General features: G+C 41.3%; 1 protein-coding gene across 13 annotated transcripts in view; it reads left to right on the top strand.

Annotated features, from left to right (window-relative positions):
* Window positions 1-19,567, top strand: part of Pex5l (peroxisomal biogenesis factor 5 like) — a 198,882-nt gene that overhangs the window by 121,564 nt on the left and 57,751 nt on the right. For all 13 annotated transcript variants that reach the window (XM_060378207.1, XM_060378211.1, XM_060378209.1 and 10 more), the window contains 4 exons: window positions 6,193-6,304; window positions 13,375-13,569; window positions 14,759-14,882; window positions 16,105-16,201. In XM_060378207.1, the coding sequence (XP_060234190.1) occupies window positions 6,193-6,304; window positions 13,375-13,569; window positions 14,759-14,882; window positions 16,105-16,201 (528 nt within the window). The remainder of the gene's footprint in view (window positions 1-6,192; window positions 6,305-13,374; window positions 13,570-14,758; window positions 14,883-16,104; window positions 16,202-19,567) is intronic.

Genomic DNA, 19,567 nt, shown 5'->3' with positions numbered 1-19,567 from the left:
AGCAATGTGTGACAGTTAATTTAGCTTATCAATAGCCTAAGGCAGCTCATATTCAATATTAGAGAATTCCCCACATAAGGTCACTATATTGCTAGACATTGCATGAATCCTAAACTTGCATGGAATTAAGAAGCTATAGAGTAGTTCTACAACAAAAATGATGAATGAAAACATATTCAACAATGACAGGTACTGCAAACACTCAACAATGTCACACACAATAAGGGAGTTTTTAAATGCACAGATGCATATTTGTGTTTTGTTCCTGTAGAAACAAAACAAGCTTAAAAATGCCTGTTGCTATAATATTTTATGTCAACGTTACAAACATGAGATCATTTATCAATTGATTCCAGTTTATAACTAGCTGCCCAGGTTTTATTTCTGTTGCTAGGACAATTACCCTCACAAAAAGTAACCAGGGGCAGAAAAGGAGTTTCTCTGGTTTACAGGTCCAGATTGTAATTTATTACTGTAGGCAAGTCATGGAAGAAAGCTGCAGCACCACATCCACTGTTAAGAGAAAAAAGAGACTATGTGAATTCTTGATTGCTTGTTCTTAGCTAGCTTTCTCCTTTCTTGTACTGTTCAGGATCCCCTGCCTAGAAAATGGCACCACCCACAGTGGCCTGGGTGTTTTTACCTCAGTTAACAATCAAGACAATCCCATACTGACATGCCCACAGGCCAACCTGATCTACATAATTTTTTATTAAGACTCTCTAGGTGGTATCAAGTTGACAGTTAAAGCTGGCCAGCACGCTAACCTTACTGTTTTAACTTTAAAATTTTTTCATGTATTAAAATGCTTAAGCAACTGAGAACAGTATTTACAGTGTTGCCATAAATCAATGTCCTGTATACTATTTGATTATCTGAAATACCTTTTGCTTTATTGTTAATGTCTAGTGGTATGTTGACACAAACTTTTAATTCTATTTCTTTTAATAAAACATTTAAGTGATAGATTTATTCAAAGATAAATAAAGTTAAATTTTAGCCACAAAGTAAGCAACATAATTATGCACTTTTGTTTAAGCAACATAAATTATTTAAAAGTAAAATATTTTCCAATGAGGCCATAAATTTGAAAAGGAGCAAGGTGTGGGGGGGTTGGAAGGAGGAAGGGGAAAAGGAGAAATGATGTAACTATATTATAATCTTTAAAAAATAAAAGAAATAATTTTTAAGTAAAACATTTCCTTAAAATGTGGTTCAGATAATAAGTTTTGTGGATAACATAGTAAATTTTAATTTTTAAACACTAAAACTAGAGGAGTTGGAGTGAAACTAAGGCAAGGGTATTTTCAAATGAATTATTAGGATAATAATCTATTAGAGTTGAGTGCTGTTACCTGCATCTTCATGGCAACATATACTGACCACGTCAACTGCCCAGTCTTATTAGGTCACAATTCAGTTTAAATCATTTGGCTGATTATTTGATTGCCAGTAAAGAATAAAGGCCCAGTTGTTTTTTGAATCCTGTTTTACAAGGAAGCCCTCAATGCAAATCTCCACCTACTTTCTTCTGTAGCCCCCAGTTTCTGTGTCTGCTGGAGTATTTTCCTTCAAACTCTCTAGATTCAGGTTTCTGATTAGAAATCGGAAGAAGGGTAAGCAGATTTTGTCTTAAGGTGCCTGTGCCCTCCTGTTCACCTATGTCCATGTCCTTCTTGCCAGTGATGGTGGTGCTGAGCTGTTATAGGCCTGAATGTCCACTGCTTTAGATGTTGACTTTTGGCAATCTTCACCTCTTCCAAAAAAAAAAAAGCAACCTTGGTAGCATTATAGAATGTTCATTAGGTGCCACTGTATTACCCACTTAAAAGACAATGGGCCTGACTGTCTAAGTTAAGGCATTCTAGGAAGTTTGTAAACATCTTCAAAGACCACTGATCTCTTCTTTATGGGTTAGTCAAATTCAGTATGACATCCAGGATGCCCGTATGATCATTCTATTGTACAATCAGCCAGTTACACTGCATAAGGCTGGTCTGCACTTATTAAACCTCTACTAGAGTATGCAAAAAAAATTAATGAAGTCTCTAATGTCGTGGCAGTCATAGTCTAATGAGAGGAACATTAACGCTAAGATGATGATACTACTAGAGCCTTACACACGCTAAGTACATGTTCTCCCTCTGAGCAACATCCCCATCGACCTTGAACCAAAGCAAACACCTAGAAGAGGCCACAGGTCAATAATAAATGGAAATGTAAAGATGTAAACAGACTGAGACAAAAACCTCACACCTAAGAAACTGAGCCTTTAACTCAGCTATAATAATCTGATTCTCAAAATTACAACCACCTGACTCAATTATTAGCAAAGAAGTAGAAACCTTTGAGTCACATATTAATAACTTAAATGTGCTTTATACCAAAAGCCTTAAATGGGGGAAATTGATAAAGTGTTTTCAAATGAGCTAAAGTAACTCTAAACAGCCAATAAACCTGCTCCCGCTAGTGAATAAGGAAAGAAGCCATAACACATACTTTGAAAGTAAAGTTTAGAAGGATTATTTGGGGATTCCATTTAATTTGAACATTTCCTTTATGACCTGAAAGATTTATTTATTCTTGAATCACTACAAGAAAAACCACCTGCTTGTTTAAGAATGAGAAGGAGGGCATGGAAAGCCAATCCTGTCTACAAGTTAAAGATACCACTGCTGAGATTAAAATAATGCTACATTCATAAAATGAAGATACAGTTTACTTGGACTGTGTGAGATACATATTTGTGTCATAAGTTCTTGCCCAGCCATTGTCTCATTTGTCAGCCATTTCTTGACCATCTTTTGCATGAAAATTCCCCACTAGAAGCTGTGAAGGATGTAAATGAGTGAGCTACACTTATGTCTAACCTCAAACCCTACAAGGGCATCTTCCTTTGTCTTCATGATGTCTCTTACCTCATCCTCTACATCTTCATCAAAGCCCAAATTCTTTCTGACCCATTTTAATGGCTGTTTCATGCTGTCTGTCATCTGGCCTTTCATCTTCTTCACCTGGAACCCTAACATCACCCCACTTCAGCCAGAGCACCACCACACTGATCCAGCCCTGGAAACGCTAACTCTAAAGGCTGTTCATTGTGTCCTCTTGTTTTGTGTCTTTGGAGCAAAACCTCAAGAATGACACAGTGATACGATGTGGCCATCATAGTGCTCCTATCAATCCTGGAATCAGAAGTTGTCAGAACAGGACAATGGACACTGAAGAGCCACTGCCTGCAGAGGCAGGGATCTAGAAGACTGGAGAGCCAGGACTCTGCGATGGGTTCTTGGAATCTTTCTGAGCCACCATCCCTTCTTGTTCCTCCTGAGCTGACTGAACCCAGAGGGCCACTGGTTCTTCCTTCGGGGATCCTTCCATCTGAAATTTGAATGAGTGACTCACAGCAACAAGATGCTATTGCCTTTGACCAGCATGCTTTCCTGAAGGAAGTCCTTATTCAATAGTGCCTTTCACTTGTTCTTTTTTCTTTTTCTTTTTTTCACTTAGATGTTGATATAAACAATGTTTTTTTCTGGAATTCACTAAATATACAGGGTGGTTTTTCAGCATTAAGAGAGTATGTACAGAAGTTAAAGACCCCAATATTCTAAGCTATAGTAACCGAGGCCTATTCTGCATGCCATGTACACAAAATCAGGATTCAGGGATAAATTCTTAGCCCTATGTTATTTGGGGGGGGGAGTACTAGAGAACATTTTTTTGCAATATAACTTGTACTTATCTGTATGAAAAGTGGTACAGGTTGAGAATGCCTAATCTGAAAATCTAAAGTCTGAAATTCTCTAAGATCCCAAACTTATTAAACTTCAATATGAAGCCTCTGATGTCAAAGAGCAGGTGTCAGCCAAAACACAGGCAGACATATAACACCCACCACATAAACTTACCTCCAGGAATGTGGGAGAGGTCTGTAGGTGAACTTTGTGTTTAGACATGGGTCCTGTCCCTAGGTCAGCCCCTTATGTATTCATGAACATTTCAAAGCCAAACAGTATCTAGATTTTTCTGCGAACTAAAGTGCTACAGTGAAGAAATATGCAACCCATATTTTTTAAGCAACACAGAGAGTTTAGTTGTTCACAGTTATCTGTTCATGAAATTAACATTTTCTTAGACAAGTGCTGCTTATCAAAGAAATAGCTGTGACACCATACATAAATATCCATGCCTGTAAGGTCACAGTTGTGTGCATCTTTCACACATTAGCCAATAGGTCAGGAAGAACTGGGGACTGTGGCTGGTAACCAAAACGAACTGCTTCGTGAGTGCAGGGCTCTTAGAGTATCATGTAGTGCCGTGTGTGATGGTGACCTTCAGCCACCATAAATCTTGACACTGTGGCATTCAGACCACATTCCACAGGAAAAGTTCATTCATTACTGAGGATCAAAAGAGCCAGTGCCATCAGAACACTCAACATGATGCCTGGATCCCAGAAACTGTCCCCTGCACAAAGTTCGTACATAAACTGCCTGTGTGAGAAACCTATCTGGACACAGAATTGTTTTCTGGTATCTTTTATGCCTCGCCAATGATTTCAAGTATATTTTTAAGATCATAAAATGGACTTTTATGCTAGAAAATATTTCAGCTAACTCCTAAACTTGAGCTACCCACCGCATTTTTAAAAATTCAAATGCCTTACCCAGAAACAACAATGAGCTCAGAGACCCTCAACATTTAAACTATTTTAAAATAATAAGAATGGGTGATAGCCAAGAGGAATGGGGAAAAAAAAGCAAAGCGGTCAGAATTTCATTCGCAGGCTAAAGGAATAGCTTTTGAAATAAAGAAACAACAGACAAAAAAAAGGTTAAAACTCACAGCCACCTTAGAAAATGTGAATCCCAGTAAAACATGTCTTTGTGTGTAGTGAATTAAAACTAACAATAATTCAAGGATAAGTAACACCATTAAACACTAAACAAAGGGTATTCCTGCTATTCCTCAATAATATCTACAAATATGCATGAGAATTGAATGTTTACGTCTTTATTAAAACACTCAAGTGGAGGGTGAGGTTTGATGCATTGAAGTGACAAGACTGCTTGGGTCCTGTCTCTGATGCCATTGACCCTGCACCAGAGGAACAATGACATGATGATGAGTGGAGTTCTGAAATATTTTGACTTGACAATACTCCAAAGCCCACCATCTCTTATTTTATGTTTCTTTGAGAAAAATGTAAAACCTTGACAGGTTAGTTATTAAAACTCTAGACACTTTGAGGCACAGCCTTTCTTGAAAACACATAGAATCAAACAGCTATGCCACTCTCATAAAACCAAGACACCCAAGTTAGGGATCAACTGCTTGTATATACGTGTATTTTCTCTCTTAGCCATGAAAGTATGCACTCAGAACAAGCAGAGTAACGGAAAGTAAATAGCTGCCCACTACTAGTGATTAGGGACCCACTAAAACAATCAGTTTCAGTTAGAACTTTAAGTCTAACTGAAAGATTATTAAATGATAGAATGAATTAATGGGAAAATAGGATGCTTGTAGGCATCTATTTCTGTGGACTAAAGGCTTTCACAAATACCTACTAGATGCCCATACAGATAATATAATGGTATTTTCTTCTCTCAAATAGTATGTGTTACGTCCTACAAAACCATTCTAAGGAAATGAGGTGGGGCTTTGTCTAGGCACCTTGAGCTGCTAAGAAGGAAGCAAAAACAGTGTTCATCCAACCAACCACACAAGTCCGCGTGTGTGTGTTCATCCCACCCATAGACATCAAGTAGCTAGTTGTCATGGGAGCCCATCACCGTGAAGTCTGAAGCCATGTTCCGACGCTTTGCAGACCGTTCAGTCCACATATAGAGTGCCACTAGCCCATAGCAACTGTGGTGGAACAGGTGTCTTTTCTCACGTGTTGAAATTAGAGGACAGTTCTAAAGCCACTCCCAGAGGGAGAAGAGCAGGCTTCCACTTTAACCCTGAAGTAGGCTGCATCAAAACCACGTTAACAGTGCTGAAGGCTCATTCCCTCCCCGTGGTAATGTTTTGTTTTCTCTATTTCCCCACCCCATTATATATTTATGTTTGTGTTTATTTCAGTAGGCTTGCTTGTCCCCTTGTGTTGCAGGGCTGCGTTTTCATTTACATGCTTCCACAGTTTAACAGAGAAGCCCTCTGACACCTGTGTTCATTTGTTCTCAGCTGGTGAATGAGCAACAAGAAAGCAGACCTCTCCTGAGCCCCTCCATCGACGACTTCCTCTGTGAAACCAAATCCGAGGCCATTGCAAAGCCAGTAACGTCCAACACAGCTGGTAATTCATTTCTAACTCTGCTCAAGTGGAGGTCATCTTACCTACAAGTCCAGATCTTTTTCCTCCAGGCATTTTGCTAAAGAAGTGGGTGGGGGGGAGGGGGGATTTGTTTGCTCGTTGCCATGGGCATTTGCATATTGAAACTTACCTGTGGAGGTCAGAGGACAGCTCATGAGGGATGGTTCCTCTCTACAATATGGCTCTCAGGGATTGAACTCAGGCTGTCAGGATTGGCAGCAAAAGCCTTTACCTGATGAGCCACCTCACCACCCTCTCCTCTAGACATTTTAAGTGGGGACACTTTAAGTATGGTGTTTAAGGATGGAAAACCAGAGATTCTGGCAAATGGGTTGTGCCATTATATTATATTATATTATATTATATTATATTATATTATATTATATTATATTATATTATATTATATTATAAGAAGACCCTGATTCTCACTTTCTTCCTAAATTAGTCCCACTTTTCCCTCGTGGCCTCCACTGGCAAGTGTCTTACATTTTCACTACTTGGAATCTTAAGTGAAGAAAATCAGAAGAAAAAAAAAAGTGATGTTTTTCCAAACTAAAAATTACTACAGAAAGAGGAACTAATGCCGATGGTGGCAGCAGAGGTGGGAGAGTAGATAATCTGAAAGTTTGGGAGGTCAAACCTCATGCATTCTTGTCCCAGCTCTGCATCATGGCCAGCTTCAGCTTTCCCTCCACTGTCTGAAAACAGTAGTTGAGCCTCAGCTTCGTTATCTAATGTTAGTATGGTCCTTACCTTGTTAGCTACTTGAGAAGATGATTAGCTACTTGAGAAGATGAATGGAGCCATCTAGGAATGTGTTGACAGCGGTAAACTGTAGCCAGGGAGGTTACCCCCATTGATATCATGTGATAGCATTCTTGACACTTCTCTTTCTGTTGCTTAATATCACATCCAGGTGATTGTTTTCTAAATTCAGCCATCCTTTGGAGTGCTCAGAGACACAGAATGGGTGCTTGCTGCATTCCAAACAGGAATTCAGACTATGTGATCTGATTAATCCTAACCTCTGGAGCTGAGGGCTAGGCCTTCTGAAACTCAAGAACTATCCCAGAAAATACAGAGCCTGTGTCTCAATGGCAGGCAGGCAATCCCACAAGAATTAGGGCTCTAAGGGAGCTCATCTTCCTCAGTTCCCACTGAGAAACTAAACCACTTAGAAGCAGCCTACCCCAAGGGAAAGCCGAGTCAGGAAACACTGGAAACATAAGATCTTGAATTCAATCCCAGAACTCATGTTTAAAAACTAAAACAAGTAGGCATGGAAGCATATGCTTGTAACCCCAGCACTGAGAAGTGGGTACAGGAGGCTCGGTGGGGTTTGCTGGTGTGCCACAAGCGGAGAGAACAGATAACAGAATCATGAATCTCTAAACCTCCTATCAAGGTGCTGGTGGAGCACATCCTGAAGATTCTTGAGAAGATACTGTTCCAGGCCTCTCTAGTCCTTTCTATTGGTCCCTTGGCTCTAACAGGGGTCTAACGCCAACCTTCACATGGTATTTTTTTGTCTGTGTGCAGATCATATGGTATCTGTCTGCACACCTACCTGTGTCCAAATTTCTCTTTTGCATGAGGATCACTGTTACCCTGGAATTGTGTCCTGGCCTCCTCCAAAACAGCTTCATCATTATTCACATTCCCAGTGAGGTGGCCTTCTGAAGTGTGGAGGCTTCTACCTAGGAACACGGGGGTGGGGAGGACACTCCATTCAATCCATAAAATAATATCCTGACTCTTTTCTGCCCTAGAGTGATTTCCAATCATCCTGTGTTGGACACTTTGTTTTACAAGCTTAGAACAAAAATCACTGTGTTGTTTAATCCCTAAAGAATGTAGTTCTTCTAAAAATCAATACAAACTAAACAATGTAAGAAATATTTTCCCAAAGTGATGAAATTTTTCTCTAGCAAATTTTAAAAATAAATCTTTAGCTTTATTGCTTAATAAGAGAAAATAATTATATATCAATGTTTTTTGTGTTTGTTTGTTTGCTTGCTTGTTTTTGCTGTGTTGGGAATTGAACCCAGGGTCTCAAACATGCTGAGCTGTATCTCCAGGCTTCTTTTTACTTTTTTGTTTCTTGAAACACATTCTCACTAAACTGTCCAGGCTGGCCTTGAACTTACTCTGTGACCTAGGCAAATTATGATTTTCCTATTTCCTGGGTAGTTGAAATTATAGCCTGCTGCACCAGACTCAGGAAAAATTTTGATTTTAAAGAAGCAGGTGCTGAGATATTAAGTACAGACTGATAATCATAAATGTCCTGAAGTCACTGAACAACAGATAATTTAAATGATTAGATTGTCATACATGTCGTGTGACAAAATTTGCAATATCTTGTGTAATTAACATATGTTAATTGAATAGCTAACAGATGTTAAAGCACAGGACAGATTCTTTGTCAGAAATCAAGAAGAGAAGTGGGGGTCCTTGCTGTGATTTGTAAAACCACACAACAGGGAGATGTCTGAGTCTGAGTCTTTAGACTAGCAGTTACTTTGGAAGGGACATTTTTCATACTTTAGAAGTTTTTCATCTCACTCTTTTACTTGGAGTTAATATACCTGTGTGGAACTTCTTACAGAAGGAGATTTACAGGATACATTTGTATGATATTCACCTGTCCATGAAGTAAGTGATGTGTCTCAGAAAAGCTTGGGAAGCAGGGACTGGAGAAATAGCTCAGTTGTTAAAGCACTTGCCAGGCAAGCTAGTGTGAAGGACAGAGTCCTGATCTCCCAGGCCTATGTGCCTGCAGTCCACCCTCTGGAAGTGGAAACAGGGCCTCCAGAGCAGGATATGAAGATTGACCATACTGGCATCTCTGGGTTTCAGAGGCTCTTCCTCAATGAATAAGGTGGAAAGGCAATTGAAGGTTATTTCTGGTATTAGCCTAGGACATACACATGCACCCACACATACAGAGCATGCACGCACAGACATACACACACACACACACACACACACACACACACACACACACACAGAATATGAGTACCAGCACACACAAGTACATATACACAAGTGGAAAAAAGAAAAACAAGAGGGGGTAAATTCAATGTTGTATTACAATAAAGGAGAAAAAGTTGACTTAACTCATTAAATAGAGTTTACATATTTGGTAGCTGTACTTGAAAGGTTTTATGGTTGCATGTCTAAGTCATGCTTCATTATATAGTGTTAATAACACTATACCTTCTACCAGCTTATCAAAAGAAAAAAAAAAGACTTCTGGGGTTGTTTTGTTTTGTTTTGTTTTGTTTTTTTGACAAGGTCTCACTGTGTGGTCCTGGTACTCAGAAATCTGCCTGTTTCTGCCTCCTTCGTGCTAGCATTAAAGGCAGGTGCCACCACACTGACCTCAAACAATACTTCCTACTAGATGCTGTTCTATTCTGTTTTGAGTAGCCCTTTGAGGAGACCATACATTTTTCTATACTTTTGCAGTAGCCTGGGAGAATCTTCTGGTTTCGTAGGCAATCAGCCTCAGGTGTTCTAAGCTGATTAGAAATGACTGTTTGCTCATGTTTTGCCTTCTGTTGTCAGGAAATGTTATACCATGGGATTTGGCTCTCCAAAACAAACAGCCTCAAACATTGCCAACTGCCAAATAACCAAGAGTTTAAGGAGCGAGGGGAGCTACCATAGTAAGAGCCTGCAGACTACCTCCAGGTCTAGGTGAAGTCTAGATAGGCTTAAATGGAAGGCTCATGTTTGAGTCTCAGTGGGGACACCCACTGGATTAGCTTCCGGTTACTGCCCTAACGGCGCACCACAGATACAGTGCACCCAGCATGACTCTGTATTTTAAGTGTCTGCAAGTCAAAAGTTCTCTGATCAGGACACCATTGGTGATGGGCTCCCCTGCAGGTCACAGACGTTCATCTCCTTGCTTCCTCCCGCGTTAGAGGGCACCTGCAACCGTGGACTCATGCATGCTTCTTCCATCGTCAGAAGCAGCAGCATCTTAGAGTCATCTTCATAGTCCCCCTCAGCCTCTGGCCCTCCCGGATTGTCCCTATGAGAACTTTTAGGCAATGGCACCCACAACCTATGGCCTGTTCGTGGTGACTGATAGGGATCTGGGTGGAAAAGGCTACAAAGGTAAAGCTACAGTATATTTCCTTGATCCTACACTCACGAATGTGTATACCCACATGCATACTCAGACACACATGCATACTTCGACACGCATGCATACTCCAACACGCACTATTGAAGGCAAATGCTTGCTGTACTGGGACCCAAATCTTCCTGTGTCTAGGAGAATGTTTTCAATTGGACCAAGACAGTCAACCCTTCTGAGCTCAGGCATGCCTGCTTTGAAGCACTTGAGCAACTGAAAGGCCTGATCATTAAGCCTTGACTACTGCACACTCCACACAACAGTGAGCTGTCTCCTCCAGGCGCCTAACGCCACCATCCTGTCAGCTTCAAAGCCGTTCAGCCTCTCAGACACTGCTTCCATTCAATGGGCAGTGAGTAGGGCCTTCGTGCATGTCTGGCCCCAGCTGCACATTTACAGAGAAAACAATGAAAGCACGGAGAACAACACAGAAGAGGCCCAGTATGCTTCAGAGTGGAGAGCGTGACTGGCTGGCTCAGACTTTCAGTTCACACTCAGAAGGAGATAGAGATCAGCTTAAACCCCCACCAGCTACTGTTTTGTAGCAAATGTCCTTCTGAAACACAAGTTCATGAATCCTAGAAAATTTGCTTCTGAAAGAAGTCTAGGGGCAAGAGGCTAATTTTGAATTGTCCGTATAATTGGTAAAAAAGGCATATCCACTTTTCCTTCCATCATAAATAAGGAAGTCTCCTTGGGCCTAGAGTCCTTGCCATTCCAATGGTGTCTAGAGTTTTCATATACGAAGCATATACAGCCCTGTGTTGGCTGCCCGCTGTGCTTAAATTCAGCTTAGAAAGCCAATTGAATCTTCTCTGGAAGCCTCTTGCCACCCACTTTCTTCTGACTCACCAAGCAACTTCTTGTTAGAAAGTGGCTTCGTTCTTCTGAAGAAAACTCAGCTACAGCAAGCTGACACCTTCCAGCCATTTCCTAAGTCTACTTCATAGCATCCTCTGAGGAGGTAAAATCCTTGTCGCTCCTTGTTTTATCCTCGGGAACATTTCTTCTTTCTCTTTCTGTGTAGGTTTGATTGTGGCTTGAAACAGAACAGACAAGAAACCTGGTGAAGACTAAATAAAAAAGAGGGAGTTGTTGTAATTTGTCCCCTCAAAAATAGAGTGTGTGTATGTGAATGTGTGTTTGTGTGTGTGTGTGTGTGTGTGTGTGTGTGTGTGTGTCTGTTCATGAGGGAGGGGCTGTGCTGGGGATAAACCCAGAGGCCTGTGAATGCTAGGTAAATTTAGGCAAACTGTCCATCACTACACTACCTTCTCCACTGCCTGAGATAACATTTACTGAGTGAATACTTAGCACTTTGTGAGTACTAAGTCCTTGTGCTTTGTATCCAGTGGATCATTTAATCTTCATCCCACACTTAGATGACTACTGATTCTCCATTTTCAGATGTAGTGACTGGAGCTCAGGCTGCTCAAGAAACTTACCTCAAAAGTATGATGGTTATGGACTCACATTTCACCCACACACCAGGAAATCTCCTAGAGATGGCTAGCTCATGTACATATGCAAGAGAGCATCATGACTAAGGAACCCCCCCCACGTGCACTCAGTAGAATTCTGCCAAGGGGGAAGCAGATGGAATAGCACTGAGCTGTCAATCAATCCCAATCTCCACCCAGCGGACAGGCTGATCAACTTGTAATTGGGGAAATTGGGATGGTGGTTGCTGTGGACTGCAGGGAGGGTCAGCTTGGGGCTCCACCACCCACTCTTGCATATCCCAAGCTGAGGGAAGACTCCTAGGAAGCCAGCAGGCTGGTAGCACACTCAGCTTCTCCAGCCCAACTTGAAGGAGATGGAGGGACTGTGTCTCCTCTCGGCTTTCTGTTTCTCGGGTAGAGCCAGTCACATATGAGTTGTCTGTACTGGAAAAAGAGCAGGTTACAAGGCTAGCCTTATTGATTCTGCTTTGCCTGGGTTTGTGTATTACTTCTACCTCCATTGGAGTATTCAGTACAATGAAACCAACCTGCTAGGAAATGACTACTAAGTCTAATCATTTTATAACTGGTTAGAATTACAATTGGTATAGTAAATGTTAAGGCATCAGCCTGTGTACCTTTTCATTGACCGCATTATAAAATCCCTCTCCTGTGAGACCCAAATGCATGTGATTTTTATGACCAAACTTCCTAATTCAGTATAAACAAAAACAAAAACAAAAACAAACAAACAAAAAAAATGATGCCAGCCTTCCTTAATACTCCATTTTCTGGGGAAAAAAAATTTCTAAACCAAAGTTTCCCTAAAATTAATCAGAACAATAGAGAATCCATACCTGAACTGATATTCGTTTTATTTTCATCCTAAATGTTCTCACTGCAGAGGTGGGTCTAGGTAATTTTTGCCTTGAGTAAGCTGGCTTCCCACACAGACAAACAGCCAACCATCAGTGCTGACCCTAATCCGTCCTACCAACATAGAGGCACCTGCACCCAACTGACACAGTTATTTTAGAAACAGATTACTTGGAACTGGAGAGTTACCTCAGTCAGTAAAGTGGTTGGCTTGTAAGACAAGGTTCTGGGTTCCATCCCAGAAACCATGTTTAAAGAAAGGAAAGGGGAAGAAGAATGGTCATGGTAGTGTGATCCTAGCCCTGGGATGGTAAAAGAGGCAGATCTTTGGGACTCAAAGGCCAGCTAGACTAACCTACTTATCCAGTTCCAGGACAGTGAGAGACCTCAAAAACAAAATGGACAGCACCTGAGTACAACACCTAAGATTGTCATCCGACTTCCACACATGTCTGTCCCACCCACACCCTTGACTGTGCATACACACATATATACAAACACACAGACATACAAAAATAAATGAATACATAGTAATAACTACAGGAAGTAAATAGGCTTCTCTTTACTTGTTCTGTCTCCCATAGTGTTGACCACTGGCTTGGATCTCCTTGACCTGAGTGAACCCATCTCTCAGACTCAAACCAAAGCCAAGAAATCTGAGTCCTCATCAAAGAGCTCATCCCTCAAGAAGAAAGCTGATGGCTCTGACCTCATCACTGCAGACACTGAGCAGAGAGCACAGGCTCTCCGAGGACCGGAGACATCATCCTTAGATTTAGGTAAGGCAGAGGTTTGCAGCAGCTATGATTTAACCTTGTCTTATTGGTGCTAACATGACAATCAAGTCCACATATGACTTTAAAACAGGGAACAGATGTATAGGAAAGTTAAAGTTCTTTCAGGGAGCTGGGAAGACTGTAGCATCTTTTGTGCTTGGACTGAGTAGCCATGGAAGCTCAGCTTCATAAAACGGATGTTGATTCATTCACTTACATGCCCCTCCAAATGGAGTGAGCTTGTGGTGGGTGCCAGGCATCTCTGTAGGCCCACGAGCAAATTAAAGAAAAATGTGCATCTTGTTCTCTATGAATTCTCAGCTTAGAATGAGAGAAACAAGGGAGACAAATCAGAGCATCACATGACTTGGGACATCCAGACAAAGCAGTCCTAAGATAATGTCCAGGATGATGGTGATAGTTATTAATACCCTTCACTGTTGGCTTGCAATATCCAGGAACTACTCTAAATCATTACATGTTTTACCTCATTATTACCGCCCTGAAATAGGTGAAAACCTGACTTTAAAATTTAACTTGTCCACAGCCGGGCATGGTGGAGCATGCCTGTAATCCTGCCACTCAGGGAGGCAAAGGCATGCGGTACTCTGGGAATTTGAAACCAGCCTGGTCTACAAAGTGAGTCCAGGAGAGCCAAGGCCACACAGAGAAACTCTGTCTCAAAAATAGTAATAATAATAATAATAATAATAATAATAATAATAATTAACTTGTCCAAGATCTCACAGCTAGTAAGAAAAAGAGCTGGAAATGTGCACCTGGCCATAGTTAGCATCCAAGCTCATACTTTTATCTACATCCCCTAAGAAAAGACAGTTTACTTCTCAGTTCATACAACCAGGCAAAACAAACAAAAATGACTCTGTGTGTGCACGCACACACACTTCTGTGTATCATGCAGATTCATAAAAGTAGTTCTTGAAATTAATTATACTTGGTTGCTTCAACTCTAAAAGCAATCCAACTTATCTTAATAAGTTTTGTTTTTACTTAGCTACATGAGTTTTAATTCATTTTCATTTGCTCTTATGAAAGTAAATGCTGGCCTTCCATCTTGTATGCATGGACTGAGTATAGCTTGCCTGGAATCTCAATCCTTGTCAATTTCTTTTTTCTGTGCACCCTCATGTTGGTCCTGGGCTTTTTCCTCCACTTTCTTCATCCTTAATAGACATTCAAACACAACTGGAAAAATGGGATGACGTCAAATTTCATGGTGACCGGACAAGCAAGGGGCATCTCATGGCAGAGAGAAAGTCATGCTCATCTAGAGCGGGATCCAAAGAGCTCCTGTGGTAAGATGCCCTCATTCCACGCAACAGCAGCTTATACTGACTTCACATCTGGAAACGGCTGATGAGCTCAGTTAATCCAGACACCTGAGGAGTCTGGCTTAAGATAGAAGCCAAGATTCAAATAGAATCATAATCTTTTATATGCTATCACTTCCACCAACCACTTTGACTGAGCTTTCTTCTTTTTTAAAGCAAATTTAATCAGAAAGAATTTGAAGAGATTCTGGTTTGATAATTTTAATAATTTTTCTAATGTGTAGCTAAGCTGTCAGCTAACAGAAGTGCACATGAGTATTTGTGTGAGGGTGTGTCTAATGTATCATTGTATCAATGGTGGTCACGTTGTTTCTGGTCGAACAGCTTTCCTGCTCTCAATCATCCACTGCCATTGACTGTAGTAATTACAGATGAGTCATGGACACTCAGGAAAGGATGTGGCCACTTAGGTTTTACCAGGTGTATTAGTTACATTCCTATTGCTGTGATGAAACACCACGAAAAACAAGCAATTTGGGAAGGCAAGGGTTTAGTTCACCTTAGAATTCTCAGGTCACAGTCCAGCACTGGGCCAGGAGCACTGCTTCCTCACTTGCTCTCCTGCCTTGCCTCAGCTTGCTTTCCTGTGCAACCCAGGACAACCTTCCTGTGGGTTACACTGCCTACAGTGGGCTGGACCCTCCCATCTTAATCAAAAACGAAGAAAATTTCCTACACACCAGCCCACGGGCTAATCTGATAGAGGCAATTCCTCAACTAAGGTTCCCTTTTCCCAAATGACTCTAGTTGTTGTCAAGTTGAGTAAAACTAACCAGAACACCATGTTTTTAAAGATTTGAAAAGGCAGCCTTCTATTTCTGCCTCCTTTGCCCTCATACAAATTCCCATATTGTGACAATCCAGACCCATAGAGACCTACCTTATGACACTGTCTCCAACAAGAAGAGAACACTATTTTTTTTTCAAAATATGGGATTTCCTATAAGAAAAATGGCAACTTATTCACGTCCTCTTTGCCCATAATTCAACTGGATCCTAAGTTACTAAAAAAATAGTTATAGCTAGCAGGTAATTCATAGCCGTTTAAATTCTGGAAGAGGCCATTATGGAGGAAACTTAGAGAAGTTTGTTTCTGTCTGAATTGTGCCCAGAGCCTGGCTCCTGGCCGGGTTTCTGGCTGAGCTTGTTCTTGCTGTGCATAAATGCCCTCAATGTCTCACTGCAGGTCCTCAGAACACAGATCTCAGCCAGAGCTGAGTGCTGGGAAAAGTGCCCTCAACTCCGAGTCAGCTTCTGAGTTGGAACTTGTGACTCCGGCACAGGTAACCAAAACAACTTTTAGGAACCCGTCTGCTCTAACAGAGACTGCATCGTAAATATTTTATTCAAATTTTGCACAGAAAGTTTGAAGTGTTTTTCCGAACTTTGCATTGCAAAGTGTGTTCACACTCCATAGCTGTCTCGGTGCTTAGAATAACTGATTGTATACACTTCCATGCATTTGGCTGGAAAACGTGTTAATGAATTCACTGTGTACTTAGCACATTTTCCTTGTGCTGCCATTGACTGTCCCATTATTTGGCAATACAAAAATCTGCTCTAGTCCAGTATTAGCACTACTTATGTCATAGAACACAAAGAAAAGGAAATGACATTCCGAGTGTTCATTCACATCTTTGCCTTGTGGAGTAAGCTACTGAGCCCAGTGTTCTGTCGCATTAAAATAGGTGTTACGTCACGTATTATATTATTCTAACACCAGCAGTAATGGTGGGCACAGTGAGAGCTACCGCTGTGAGTATCCAGGAGGGCGAGCCTTCAAGACTGATTGGGAACTTCTCTTGTGTTAGAGCTAATACTCAGTAGTCCTGTCCATCACTCTAAGCCTCATCATAAAGACCCTTCTCACAGGGATCTGGCACACTCCGTAAAGTCAACCCTGACTTGCTGGGATACAATAGCAGGAAGAAGTAGGATGTGAATTCTGTCTGTCGATCCACTGCTTGGCCCTGAGCTCGTCAACGGCTTCACTACAGCTACCTCCCTCTCCCACAGTTCTGAAAGGAAGTAATGGTGCTCTCTTTCCGCCCCTGGGATATGTTTTAAGGCCTTGCCCTTCCATCACAAAGATCTCCTAAGAACTATGTGTGCACATTCCTGCATTCTAGAGTCCAACTGCAGTGAGACTAGATACAGAAGGAAATGAGCAGAAGAAATGTTCTTGAATTTGCCACATCACATATTGTGACCCACAGAAGGAATGTAGACCTGAAGTTAAATAGGGATATAATCTGGGCTGTAGCACTGACCCAGCAGTAAGAACAGGCAGTTCTTGCAGAGGACCTAAGTTTAGTTCCAGCACCCAATGTTGAACGGCTCACAACAGCCTGTAAGAAAGATTCAACTCTTTCTTCTGACCCCACAGGCACCCGCAAAAAATAGATATTATTGTTGACTATGAGAGTTTCTAATATAAATCAGAACCGATCTAGCCCTGACAAAAGGCAGAAAAAGCTAAGCTCCACCATTGCCCCACTGTACAGACAGGGAAACAGTGAAGTGAAGAAAGTTGTTTGTGGACCCACAAATAGAAAGTGTCAGGGAGAAGGACCCAGACAGCCAATGATAATGGAGCTCTGAGAATTTCCCAAGCCACCAACTGTCTCCCTACAGATTCATCACCCTTAGGAGAAGGGACATGGCTGTTCCCAGACCACAGCTGGACATCCACTCAACTCACTTCCTGAACACATCATCTCACAGATTTTAATGAATTGCAAATGTAGCATGGAAAATGAATTTTTTGGTGCTCACTTTAAATGTATCTTAAGAGAAAAATGACAGCATCCATTAGAAAAGCAGTATTCATAGGAGCATGAGCGAGCTCCGCTCAGCTCAAGTAATTGGTGCTGCTTCACATTTCATCCGCTGCCTTCTCTGGAACAGTGTGATGCAGTGACAAAGCATTTGTTTTGAAGCAGGGAGAGACTTGGCACAGGTGGGCCATTCTACAACCAGCTGGGCCAGAGGAACAGCTGGGGCCCCCAGTTGCCATAGAAACCCACAATGCATTTATCTTATTATCCCAATGACTACTAGTCTCCTGCTGGTCTGCTAATTCCATCCCACCCCACTGTCCTGCAAACACAACGCACTTTGGAAGATTGTTTATGAGCTTCCTTATGTTGCCTTCCAAAATACGCCTTCCAATTCACCGTGAGAGTGAGTCCTCTGAGATACTGAGGAAGGGAGTGACCTCCTCTGTTACTTTTCTAGACATTGTCTGTTTACTTATCAAGGCATGCCTGAAACAATCATACTTTTCTAGTGTTAATTCCAATCCATAACAAAAGAAGAAAATGTTCATGAAATGCAGGCTTAATGCTATACCTGAAACATGGAGTCTTAGAAACAAAGCAGGAAGAGAACAATTCAGGCTCTTCCAATATTCATCTCAGATCCTTCCTCTTAGAAAAGCTGTAGGCTTCCATGTCAGTTCAACAAATGTGCGTGGACATCTACTGTCCTTACAGACATAAGCAAGGCAGTAAGTAGGACACACAGGTTAGGTTATAAGATACAGTTAGAGGAATCCACATTGGCATACCACAGAGATTCTGCACACCCATGTTACTGAAAGGCTATTCACGATAGTCAAGTTACAGAATTACCTGGATATCCATCAGCAGACAAATAAGGAAAATGTGGTACAAACACCATTGAGTATGCGTAATAAAAACAAGGAAAGACTGCTGGGAAAATGCCCATCAAAGTACTTGTTTTGTAACTACAAGGACTTGAGTTCCATGTTAAAAACAAAAAACTGGTCTTGATGGTACACACTTAACCATTCTAGCACAAGGGAGGTGGAAACAGGAGGAGCCCTGAGGCTCACTTGTCAGTCAGCCTGGCCTAAGTAGCAGGCCCAATGAGGGAGCGAGGGAGCTTGCCTCCAAGAGCAAAGTGAATGGAACATGAAGACTGACACTTGAGGTTGGCCTCTAGCCTGTACATGCACACACTTGCATGCACACAGAAGATGGGTATGCTGTTAGAAATATGCTGCTCACCACTGCATGGCCTCTTCATGTAGATACAGTAGAGTTAATACAGGACAGAATTTCATCTAAAGACTGGCTCAGAAATCATTCAGACAAGCCATTTTGACTCACCAGTACCTGCTCCACGCTCAGCCAGATGGTTCACAGCAAAACCAGGGAAATGGCTTCTTCTCCCTCAAGCCAACCTAAATTACCCCAGGCAGTGACTCAACAGGTGGGGAGCTATTTACAAACCTTCTTTAAAAATCATATTTCAGAATCACAAGAAAGTGGGAACACATAATATGAAAACGTATATTTTCTCATTTTCCTTTCAAGATGGGGGAAAGAAGGTATGGTATGATCTCAAAGGGTGCCTTGAATACAACAATCAAAGAAGCGAGGGATTACAATGAGTTACATAATCACTGTGGACTAAAGGGCACAGGTTCTTGACACTTAACCCAAACTATATAGTTGTCATTCCACAAATGTAACTGTTTAAAGAAATCATACCATCTGAAAATAATATAATATATTATATAATATATTATATATATATATGTTTAAAAATTTTGAAGAGCTGAAGAGAAAACAAAGGGAAAGGCTGCAAAATTCACTTTTCCAGTCTGGGTAAATATCGATGTG

The sequence above is a fragment of the Meriones unguiculatus genome, chromosome 2 (genome assembly GCF_030254825.1).
Source record: "Meriones unguiculatus strain TT.TT164.6M chromosome 2, Bangor_MerUng_6.1, whole genome shotgun sequence".
In the NCBI taxonomy this organism is placed as follows: Eukaryota; Metazoa; Chordata; class Mammalia; order Rodentia; family Muridae; genus Meriones; species Meriones unguiculatus.
The sequence above is the reverse complement of the archived record's forward strand: the minus strand, read 5'-3'. Positions and strand labels throughout refer to the sequence as shown.